We start from the raw sequence: 12,460 nt of genomic DNA, 5'->3' as shown, positions 1-12,460 counted from the left end.
AGTTGACCTAGCTCAAAATTCCAATTATAATTTATTACCTATGTATATTTTAACCATTTATGAATTAAAAAAATATTATTAATTATACATACAATGATTATATTAAATAATTTTTCTTTATTTCAACAAAGTTAATATAATACTTAAGGATGTAAATTTTTTTATCAATTAGTGTTCAATTATGGTGAAAACTAATTAATGATTATCTTAAATGCACCATATTTATATGGAAGTATATAACTTTAAATTACTTACAAGCTAATTAAAAAATACTTGTTATCTCATATTGATTTGAGATAAAGTGTTTGTGCTATATATAAGACTTGAACATAAAGCTAATTTTTAAGGTGAAGTGAAGCCCAGTCTAATTTTTTTACATGTCATTCTATATTAATTTGGGATAAGGTGTTTATTTTATATGTAAGACGAGTTAAATCTAATTCATTTTTTCTATGATACTTCCAACAACAAACTTAAAAAAAAAAAACCATTATAACTCTTTATATTTCAAATTTAATTTGTTGTGTTATAATGTTAATCAAAATAGGAAGTTGGTAGGTTAGAATTTCTGAAAGTGTAAATAAGGTTTTTTTTTTTTTTTTTTGAAGTGAACTAAAATATACACCACAAGAAATGCTCAAACTAAAACGGATTTGATGATCAATTATCAAGTCAAAGGGGGGTTCCCCATGCAAGTACCATTGACAATAATACTGTATAAATCATTCTCTTCCATAAACTCTCCAAAAACTAACATAGAAGCCAATAACTCTAGACTCATAAAAAAACACTGTATCTTTCTTTAAGCTCAAAACTAAATGTCAGCCTCTATCTCAATTTTCAATCTTGAACATTTTAATTCACAGTTCTTTCACTTGAGCTCAATAATAGCTTATGCAGCACCTTGTAATCGTGCATTCAATTCATTTGGTTCTTTGATTTCAATTGTAGAAGTCAATTCCCTCAGCTTAATGCACTCTCTCTTGTACATCTTAAATGCATGCTCAACTTCCATTTTATCTAATATTTCGAACTACAATAATTCATTCTCTTTATTGAACTGCTCATTCTATTTCCCCTTCACTTCATTTTCATATTTCATTTTTTGTGTTCTATAATTCAAAATTGCTTCTACTTTTAAAAAAATACATACTTTAAAAATATTGACTTCAATGATGATATCAACTTTAATACTATGAAAGTCTCAACATTCTTATCAAATTCATCATGTTTTTGCTAATGACCATAACTATAAGATACTCATTTATCATTAAAAAAAGTATAGTCCTTGTATTGAAAAAGCACATAACTACATAATAATAACTTGTACATTCTAATAAATAATTTATTTTTCATCAAGCTAGATAAGTGTTTATTTAAAATTATTCTCAAAAACTCTCTCTAAGCTTTCTCTCACTAAAAACTCTCTCAACAAGAAAATAGCTTTGTGGAGGGGCTGTCCTCTCTTTCCTTCTCACCTTCTTCATTTTTTATCTTCTTCTTCTTTCTCGTATTCCTTCATCTTTCTTTCTTTTGTCTCTTTATTTTTCATGTGGGTTTTACCCATTTTAGCGAGGGCTTTATGTCATTTTTTGTCTAGTCTCCCTTAGGGAGTTTCTTGTGCTCGGGAAGAGAAGGAATGTTAAATCAGGTGGTGTTTTGGACAGATCTATTTAACATCCAATCTACCTTTATAGCGAGTAGTATTTCTTTAATATTAAAAAAGCTTAGACTATTAGTTTGCAGACTGTCTCAAAAAAGTTTATCCAGAGATTAACAAACCCCACCTCGCTTTGGGACTCACAGTGTCACTGGCTCAGTGTGACACATAGGAGGTCTTCAATCTACATTCCCACCTAATTTTAGGTGGCTCACTTGTCACTAATCTGGTTTCATTTTTTTCTTTCAAACTATGTAAACATTGAATGCATTAAGAGTGCTAAAAATCTATTTGTTTGGAAGTTTAAAGATGTTTTAGTTAGATTTCTAATATTGCACCCTCTTTATTTTATTTGAATGAAATGAGTATTATGATTAAAAAAAAAAAAAAAGGTGTTTGTTTATATTTGATACCCAAAAAAAAATCCAAGAGTGTGGCACTTGCACATTTTCTTGAGATTTAAATTTAAACACTCCTTAATTTGAACAAGCTATCACTTGAATTTCCTAAAGCAATTCATAATCAAGTAAATACTTTTTTATTCAATTATTTCCAAAGTTGTTTGTGCAATTTAACTTTTTTTTTTTTTTTTGCCTTCATCTCCCATTTTGGGTTTTGTTTGAGTCCATAGGCTCTCTCACTTCAAAAATCCAAGAAGCAGCCAATATTTACCCTATGCGAGTTCCGGATCACCTGCGGGCAGGCACACTATTGCACTATCTATAAGCACTTAGCCACTTCTCTCCTTTCCTTGCTCTTTTGTCCGAGCCAGAGAACCCGCAGAAACCTCATTGTTAGTAGCTATTCCAAAGCTCTAAAATGGTAAAAACCAAACAACAAAAGTCCACCAAACCTAAGAAGAATCCCCATGTAAGTCTCTCTATCAAATTACTCTTCTCTTTACCATTTGATTTCTCTAATTTCTTTTCATTTTGTTATTCTATTACAACAAAGTTCCAGTGACTGTAGATTAAAGTAGCTTTGTGAAGCTGATCCGTGTTCTTTTAAGGCCCTATGTTGTGTAATTTATTGTGGGTTTTTCCAAGTTTTGTGTTAGAGATTAATGAAAAATGTTGTACCCAATATGAGGCACATATTACTGGAGCAAATTAGGGTTCATGGCATGATCCTAATGTGGCTTCTGTATTATTTGTCATTTTGCTGAGACTATTTTGTATTTGTATATGGTTGAAGATAATGAAATAGGTGAGACAATGAAAGAAACAATGCTTTTTGTGATTGAAGTAATGAAGTACTTGAGACATTGAAAGATACTAACTAATTTCTGTTTCTATATGCATATATAGTTATATACCTACTTTGGAGGGCTAAGTATGAACTCTTAGTCTTAGAGTAAAAAGATGGGGATTCATGGGATGGGCATGGGCTATCTTGCATAGTGTGGCCATTGAACCAAACAGATGCACAAATATAATAACAAACACAAACACACGTTTGACAAGTTAAAATTCCAGTCAAGGGCAATAGGGCATGCAACCCAAATGGAATGGGAAGAAACTCATGTACAGAAGAAGAAATTAACAAAATTACAACATTAAAAAGATCAACAAAAAATGGGCCTTTATTCCAAAGACAAAGGTTGGTCTTAAGGGGGCTTGAAGGGTTAGAAATTATTGAATGCACTTAGTGCACAAGAAAAACAGTGTACCTATGCTCAAACATGTGAGTTCACCTGAAAATGTGGAAAGTGGGTTTCGTATGAATGTGAGAAAGGGTATACCTATTTCTAATGCACTATATCAAACGTCTAAGATGACATTATGACAACATTGGGGATACTTGAAGTGGGGTTTTAACCAGTCAGCATGTGCTGGTTTGCCCAAAGAAGGGATTGAAGGGATATGCATGAGCTGTTGAGCTGCTGATTTGACCCTGGACTGGATGAATGATTTAAGTTAATTAAGTTATCTACCTGATGTGGTTTGTACAGTGCTCCAGATGATTTCTCATATCCAATTCTTAAATAAACAGTTGCTTTCTAGATAGTGCAATGAGTAATTAACAGAAGCTTGTTTGGATACAGGTGAAAAACCAGGGAAAACAGGCTGATATCACTCAGTTTCAATCCCAGCTTGATGCATTGGGCCTAAAAGTTATCCAAGTGACTGCAGATGGTAATTGTTTCTTCAGGTTTGTGTTTACAGATGATATTAGCATATGTTCATTCCTCAGATTATATTCACTATCTGATATATACCACTAGGCTGTTGCATATTACAGGGAGTCATAGACATATTGAGACTTCAATTCTTCTTCTTCCCCATTTTAACTTTTAATAAGGGAAATGCTTCACATTCTACTACCTAAGAAAAGAATAGGTAATTTATCTTGTAGATGTGCTTTAATGCCATTAAGTTGTTTACTCTTACTAGTTTGCAGGGCGCTTGCAGATCAGTTGGAAGGTAGTGAGAAGGAACATGGAAAGTATCGCAGCATGGCGGTACAATATATAATGGTAAATGGATATTGAAAAAGAAAAAATTGGTTATATAATCTAACTAAAAAAAAAAATCTTATGCTTCTTTTTTACATAATTTGTCTAGTATCTTGCTTTTTTTCCGCCTTACAGTGGAAATCTCCTCTTTGCTACAATTAAATTTACAATTCCTGTAATTCATGTTCCGCGAAGAATGTTCTCTCTCTCTCTCTCTCTCTCTCTCTCTCTCTCTGATAAATTACCAAACTATAAATCAACCTGATATTGGGGCTGTAATTAACAGAAGAATCGCGAAATGTTTGAGCCCTTTATTGAGGATGAGATCCCATTTGATGAATACTGCCAATCAATGGAAAAGGATGGCACATGGGCTGGACATATGGAATTGCAGGCAGCTTCTCTTGTTACACGTAGTAATATATGCATTCACCAGGTGATTCTTTATTTATTTTCTTTTTCCTGCACTCATTTGCAAGTTAAGTGAAATTATAAGAAATACGAATCACAGTTGCTCCTGTAGAAAGGTTACAACATTCTTTGACCAATATGCTTTATGTGCATGTGTTTGTATCCACCAAATGTTTCTGTGATGGCTACATGTGCTACTGTGAAAATTCGCACAAGAATACCTGAACACAACACAGACATGTCACAGTTAGATTGACGTTTGTATGTGTTCATGACCTGTATTGTTGGATTAACCTTTGCGATGTTCATTAACTGATACAGTACATGTCACCTCGCTGGTACATCCGGAATTTTGATCAATGTGGAGCTCGTATGGTTCATTTGTAAGTAGACTAAAATCTTTGTCATTTCTGCACTAGTCTTTTGCATTGCATGCATTCTGCTTGTAGAGAAGGATTGTCTTTATGCATTCTATCTAGAATAGTGAAATACTGACATTGTTGCGTGCTATCTACGTTCTGAAAGGAAAGATGTCATTCTGTTGCCTTTAATGGATCTGATGGAAGATCAAGTAATTTTCTGACAATCTCAAATAATTGGGAGAATACCTTGTTCCATTTTGTTGCATATAGGGATGAGATTTTGAACTGGCAAAGATCTTTTAGTTTGTGGCAAGAGTGCTAGATTTGAAAATGGAAATGGCTGAATGGTAGAAATAATCTTGTAGTTCTGCTGTTTGATTTGCTTTTTTTTTGTTTTTTTTAATTTTTCAGATCTTATCATGATGAGGAACATTACAACAGTGTGCGATTAAAAGAAGACCCTTGCGATGGGCCAGCCAGACCAATTATAATTGAGGTTTCTTTTCTGATTTTTTTCCTTTCAATTATGTCTTTTTATACTAATATTTGTTTATCCATGGTTAAGTTTGAACTTGTAATTGGTAGCAATAGCCTGATAACTTTCAGTTTGTGAAAGGCTGATGCTGACCTTTCTGCAACATCTCATAAAGCAAAAGCTGCAGCCAGCAAGTCTAAAGGGGGAGCTGTTAAGGATATTACTGATGCTGGATCAATCAAATTGGTAATGGCAGGAAGTGGTTGTCAAAATGCTGAAAAAGTCGAACAGGTGAGAAATTGCTTTCAAAATTTTGTTCCTATGTTTTCTCTTCTTCGGCATTACAGATTCTATCACCAATATTTTTGGTAATAGTGCTAGTTTCCCTGTATACTTGGCATGCTTGAAACCTTTAAGATACTCATATTATTTTCTGCCTTATGATGATTCCATACTAGGTTTTATTACAAGTAGATGGTGATGCTGATGCTGCAATAGAGTTTCTGGTAGCAGAACGAGAGGCAGATGACTACTCAGCAGAAAATGATACCCTTCAATGTCATGTAGATACTTCTCATGGTAATGTCTGGGCAATAATTTAACACGAGTTGAATAATTTTATGGCTGCTGCTGATTTCCTTGTTTCCATCTTTTTATTGGCATTTCATCCATTCATTTAACATCGGTCAGGAACTTCTGTGTGTGATAGCCCCCAGATTTCAAGTGTCCTTTTGTTTGTAGATATCAATTTCTTGGAAAAGCTTTTCCTAAAATGTTTTTAACAGTTTTGCAAATTGGTGAAAGATTTGGCTTTGGATGTTTTAACATAGATTGAAGAAAGTTGGGGTTTCTTGATGATTTCCTAATAAAATGTTTTCTTGCTTGAACTATTGATTCTGTGCAGAGATTTAGAAGAGTCAGCTTGATAATTTATGTTCTATTCCAGATATGTCTTGTCGTTTTATTTTTACCCATTTTACCCTTTGTTTTTGGCATTATTGTCATTTCACAATGTTCAGGTAGAAAATGACTTCTTGTTGCTTTCATCGATGGTCTGACACTTGGTCCATGGACTTCCCTGTTTCATTGAATAGCACCATCTTCATTGGTATTATCTGTTAGGGCATGCACATGCATGTATATAAAATGAGATTCAATGCAAGGATGTGGAAGAAAATTTTCATTCTATTTGTTATCTTTTGCATGCGCGCATGTTAAGAATACACAATTTTCAACATGTTTTGCATCATGAATTTGTACAACAGAAAGATAGTCAAGCCAAGTAAATTTTTTATCATCTCAGTATCATATTTGAATTAGTTTTGCCTTACATTTGGTTGGCATCTCTCAGTTTTCCACTTTGGTCTTGCTTTTCATGATAATATTTGAGGTGATTGCATAATATGTCTTCTTAGTCTAATTTTCATTACTCCTAAAAATGCCAAGGAGATGGTGAAGATGGAAACTGTGAGCAACAAAAGGAAGAGTCTCTAAAGGAGACCCACAAACACAGTCCATCCAACAATAGAATCAAACAAACCCATGACAATAGTAGTTCCCAGGCAGATGACAAGGTTGTTATTTTTCTATAAAGAAACCTTTGCTTGGCCAATATCTCCTTGAAAAAGAGTTGCTTTTAATTTCATGTTTTTCATATACTTTATTCTCTATTTTTATCTTTGTGTAATCGCTGAAGATACCGAGAAATAAGAGCTGCCCTTGTGGATCTAAAAAAAAATACAAGGCTTGTTGTGGAGCTGTCAAGGGGAGACCTGCTGCAAAGTTTATAGTGTATGCTTCTTGAACTCCTTATCCTCTTTCCAGGATTCTGTTTAAGCTATAGTCTTTTAGTTTTGAAGTTCCATCTGGTTCGGTGTTTAGGGTTCACTTCCTTTCATAGGTGAGGACAACATTTTTTTCATTTTTTGCAAAGGAGGGGGAGGGGAAACTCAAATTTGGGCCTTTACGCAAGTTGAAAGGTGCATCAACCATTAGTCTAAGGCTTTGAGTTGCATATTTTTAGATATAGAAAATGAGAAGGAAGTCTTCTTAAAAAAGTTCTGTTGGCCATAATGTTATCAAAGCTCAAAAGTAGTTTTCAAAGGTAGTTTCTTAGATCCATTTGTATTATGTTATCTATTAATTATTGTTGATTGTTCCCAAGACTACTTCTCCAACGAGTTATTACAGAAGTTTAGCCAGTCACTTTGCCAAACAATAATCTTTTTGTTATCTGATGTGGCTTTTTTGCTGTGTCAGTAACCAAAATATTGACTCAAGAAAAAGTAGGAAAGGAAGGAAGCAAGGCAATAAAGGAGGTCCTGCTGAATCTGAGTCAAACTGTGGACCTGATGGTGGGTTGCCTGATGTGGGTGCTCTTTGTATATGAACTTGACTTTGATGTGAGTGGCACTGCCAGTTCATACAGTTTTTATGACTTCCCATTTCTATTGTATTAGATATGCATATATCTTTGCTTTCCCGACCAGAGGTTTTTCTTAATTTATTTTTATTTTTATTTTTATCATGTCATTAGAGTTGTCATATAAGTTGCTCCTAATTCATAATTCCACAATCCACCCTGTACCCCCATAATCTTTTCACTCACATTGCTTGTTAGATTTGTTAATTATCTTTGTCTGAACATAAAACTTGTAGATAAGAAAAGGAATGAAATAGTTGGTCATCTATTAAAATCTTAAGTAAAAAGTTCGTCCTGTGATATACACCATTAAGTAAATATTCAGTTTCAGGGATCAGCAAAATTTTGGCATTGTTGCACCACTTCACAAAGTGTTGGCCTTTTTGTGGTTGACTTGTCTTTAAACTATTCTTATGAAAGTGTAAATATTACCTTCTTGGATGTAATGTGACAACACTTGGGATTACAATTTGAGAGGAGCTGAATCAATATTAAAAGATCTCTCTTATTTGTGCTTCTTGTTGATGACTTTGCTTCTTCACTTTTTAGGCCTCCTGATGATTTCACCCCACTTCATGTAGTCAGTCGGGAGGATTTATGCTGTCCTCTTTGATTTATCATGAGGTAGGCAAGCCCCTAAACCCTAAACATCCCCATCCAGGAGGTGAAACAAAGGGGAGGGGTTTTACTGCCGTGACAGGCTACATGGAAGAGTTGCTTAATGATGGCTGCTCATATTTCATGTAGGTGCATTCCTTTTTGGCAAAACTCATTGTATGGTGTAGAAGGGCAACAAAGAAAAGGGTAATGTACGTTACAATTTTTGTTCTTTTGACATCTTGAAGACATTGATGAAATTCCATGCTGCAAACACTTCATTCTGGAAGAGAGGACTTTCAGGCAAAGTGTTGTGCTAGCCAAATTACGTTAGTTATATGAAAAATCTGTCACAGGATGAGCATGTATAAATTTGCTTGGGAAATTTGCTATGGAATTTGGGAATTTGGTCCTGTTGTAATGCATAAGTTGGAAACCAAAATTGTGGGTTTAAATCTTTAGGTTAAAGCAATCTGATCGGATGATCCATGGAGGAATTACAACATTGAAAATGGGTGTATTCTAGTAATAGTAGATGTTGAGGTTAATCAACTCTACAATCGAACCTAACCTTTATGTGGGGAAAGTTTGAACTAGAGTCAAACTGAAGCGTGTGGATTAAGGTTTGGGATTTGCTTGCCCCCTATTTATGGTTTTTCGGCTTATTGCAGGTGTAGCTAAACAGTGTAAGCTTGTTTAAAACCTCCTTGCATTTTGGTCCTGATCCTAAATCCTAATACCCAACTGCATCCTTGGGCTTTAAATTCAGGATGGGTAATTTCCCTCTGTTGGGTTTTGTGGACTCTTTTCTTAGGGCCGACAAGAGCCTAACACATGTAGGAAAGAAGAACCCATAGAGAAACTGTTAAAATTTGCCCTATTATCACGGTTGCTAACAATTAACCCATTACTTGGGTCATCAAAAGTTGCATCATAATCCTCATAACTAGGAGATTCTATAGTGAATTTACTTTGAACAAAAACAAATTAGTAGAAAAGCTTGTTAAAAACGCTGTGTTGCTTAGCTTAACCTAAGAGCAAAAATTATGTGCTAAAACTAGAAAGCAGATGAAGAGAGCATGCGTCATGAGCCAAGCTTCTTCCAATAAGGAAAGGAGTAGAACCCAAAAGTCCAAGGCAAGCAACCAAAAAGCCCAAGTCAATTATAGGATACCAAATTGGTAAAAACCCTTGAATGCGTTTGTTTTCAACCCATTTGCTTAATATAGAAAGTAGGTGGTGGCCGTGGCTTCCTCTGTTTTTGATGGGTGCTCGCCACTATTATTGCTTGATGAGACTCTCACCTTTTCTCTTTTGCAAGTGGGGAATTATCATATAGAAAAATTAAAGCAAAGTTCCCAAATGAGGAAACTACGTATCCCTCCTTCTCTTTTCATAAAAAGAAGTTTTCTTTCTCCCACGTAGGACTAAGCAATTTTGACAACCACAATGATAAACAGTCATTCTTGTTGAGTGATGTAACCCCTCTTTCCTCAAAAAAATTTTTTTTCTCTTCCTGTTATCTTGAACCAACTTGGATGCCATTCATTTCCTCATCATTAAATTATCCTTCTCTTTTTAAATAAAGTAAGTATTAACCATCTAGCCAAGCTTATTCAATGATAGAAAATATATCACTCATTTTGTAAATTCATATTCGAGTCTTTGTTCTCTTAATTTCTTACTAAATAAAAAAAGAAAAAGAAAAATAAGCATTGAATTAATGATGGAAAGACATCCAATACTATAAACATCCTTCCCCATGTCCTATATTAGTAGTCTACTAATAAGAACTTTTATTTACGTGTATATATGGTATATTTTTGCTTTACAAGATAAATATTAAAGAGAAACATATTGCAAGTGTAGGTAGAAAGTGAGTTGTGAAGGAAACTTACAATACTACTATGTTATATAGCATCCAAGCGATGTTAATTTCTTGAGATTGAAAAAGCTTTGATTCAATTATATATGTTTCTCTCATAATAAATAGATACATGATTAAACTCAAAAGAAATATACAAATTATATATGGAAAGCTTATATGCATGATGAGTACAAAATTTCACCTATGGAGAGGAGATTTTTCAACTTCATAAAAACCTATAAAATGGTATTCGAAATTAGGGAAAAAGATATTTAGTTGTTCTCTAAGCAAATGTAGTGCTCATATATACCCATGTAAATACAAATATTTACACAAATGAAAAAAAAATCCTTTTATAATAAAAGATAAATACAAATTTAATGCAAGTGAAGGGAAAAATACATAGCCCTTTAAAAGTGATTTTTCTTTTTATGATGAGAAAAATTAAAAGAGTGGAAACTTTAATCTGACTTTGTCAAATACCTTAATTATTGAATTAAATTAGACTAAGAAAAACAGACTATATTTAATTGCTTGAGATCCACAAAACTTTAATAATGAAAACATTCAACTCACACTAACTGAGCAAGCAAAGACAAAAAGAGGGCAAATTGCCAATTTGCTAGAAAACAACTAAAAACTAAAAACCCATATGAAAAATCTTGATTAAAAAAATATGTGGAGAAAAGAGTGGCCATGACACCAAATACACAACAGGAAGAGGTAGGGCAATATCTCTTGTAATCCACTAACTTTCCACAATAATAATGTATGCCACCTAAAAGGGAACGAATGGTTGGAGATGATTGGCTTGTCGTGCCCACTTTTGAAACCTAATCTTTATTTTCTTTTCAATCTTTCCAAACTTGGAAAGCCTTCTTTACAACCAACCCTTTAAAATTAAATACACAAATCATTATCTCCTCCCTCCTCCTTTTCAATTTTTTGTTGGCAGAAGAAAATTTAGGTGAGAGAAGGCTTTCAATCAATAATTAGGATATTCTACCAATTTTTTCGTGTAATTACAATAAAATTTATAAATCATCTGTTAAAAAAGACAATTGATAAAACTCGAACTCTTAACATAATAAGAGTGTTAAATAAGTTTTATCAATTGAATTAAATCTCATTAAAAAAAAATCATTTATTAATTCTTATATATCAAATTTATTAGATATGGATTTATTGGATATATGAATATATTAGATATCAAATTTGATTTGTTTCACAACCATGGCATGAATAGCTAAGCTGAGATTATTTTCTAAAGAATAAATTGAAAAATAATTAAATTTATTGTCAAAATTAAGTGAAAAGGCAAAAAAATAAAAATAAAAACACTAATTGATTACTGATTCGATGATCCGAAAATCTAAGTGAATCCAAAAAAAAAAATTATCAAGTATAAAAAAATATTTATCAATCTTAAAATTAGAACTTATTTCTTAAATTTAAAGAGTTTTTTTTATGACAAAAAATAGTTTTTTATATTATTTTTTTTCTTAATAAAAAATACATACGTCAAACAAACGAAATTTTAAATGAAATTATTTTACGTGTAGTGAAACAGAAGTTAGTCATCAATACAAGTAGATATTGAATTGTCTCATAATGACATGATCATTCATCATCCATTTTTGTGATAGATTGTACCCTAATGAATGTCACATGGCTAAAACTTGGGCACACTTGGGTTATGTAATAGCCAGGGTCCATTGATGAGCAAACAATGTCCTACTATTGTTATTTTTAATTAATATTTTTTATTTAGCTTTATTGATTTTTAATATTATTATTAAGTTAAAATCTATTAATTAATTAATTAATACTTTAAATGATGAAATATTTTTTACCTAATAAAAAAAATCAAAATTCATTAATTCTTCATACCCTCTTCCTTTTGTTATTGTTTTATTTTGCAGAAATGGAGTTAATCAAATCTAATTTTCTAAAAAATTATATTGAATATTCATGCTTGATTTTAAGAAATTTTTTGCTTAAACCTGATATATTATAGATTCAAATTATAATTATGCATATATTATGTATTTAATAGTAGATCTCACTCTATATATTATATCTTATGTTCATAGAAAATCAAATTTAGACATAATTAACTCAAAATTTTTACTTCTTATAATATAATTTCTTAAAATATAAACATAATTAACTCAAATGAGGTATGTTAATTCTTTTTATGTATATAAAGTG

At 32.4% G+C, this 12,460-nt stretch overlaps 1 protein-coding gene across 10 annotated transcripts; it reads left to right on the top strand.

Annotated features, from left to right (window-relative positions):
• The first annotated feature begins 2,285 nt into the window (after positions 1–2,285).
• Positions 2,286–8,810, top strand: LOC110649543 (OVARIAN TUMOR DOMAIN-containing deubiquitinating enzyme 7). Of its 10 annotated transcripts, XR_002493773.2 has the most exons (13): positions 2,298–2,530; positions 3,705–3,811; positions 4,061–4,136; positions 4,402–4,551; positions 4,848–4,909; positions 5,300–5,384; positions 5,505–5,654; positions 5,822–5,942; positions 6,810–6,937; positions 7,057–7,154; positions 7,623–7,765; positions 8,335–8,409; positions 8,533–8,810. XR_002493773.2 is itself a non-coding variant. In XM_021804144.2 (12 exons), the coding sequence occupies exons 1-11, from the start codon at positions 2,480–2,482 to the stop codon at positions 7,750–7,752; spliced, it is 1,149 nt and encodes a 382-aa protein (XP_021659836.2). In that variant the 5' UTR covers positions 2,293–2,479; the 3' UTR covers positions 7,753–7,765; positions 8,335–8,810. The 10 variants fall into 10 exon arrangements, 7 of the variants coding, with proteins under 7 accessions (XP_021659836.2, XP_021659832.2, XP_021659831.2 ...); XR_009151830.1 differs by lacking the exons at positions 8,335–8,409; positions 8,533–8,810 and adding an exon at positions 7,245–7,467 and having other exon boundaries at positions 2,286–2,530; positions 7,623–7,851; XR_009151831.1 differs by lacking the exons at positions 8,335–8,409; positions 8,533–8,810 and adding an exon at positions 7,245–7,467 and having other exon boundaries at positions 2,291–2,530; positions 7,060–7,154; positions 7,623–7,851.
• The last annotated feature ends 3,650 nt before the right edge of the window (positions 8,811–12,460 follow it).

Source organism: Hevea brasiliensis, chromosome 10 (assembly GCF_030052815.1).
Source record: "Hevea brasiliensis isolate MT/VB/25A 57/8 chromosome 10, ASM3005281v1, whole genome shotgun sequence".
In the NCBI taxonomy this organism is placed as follows: Eukaryota; Viridiplantae; Streptophyta; class Magnoliopsida; order Malpighiales; family Euphorbiaceae; genus Hevea; species Hevea brasiliensis.
This window is presented reverse-complemented; position numbering and strand designations above follow the sequence as displayed.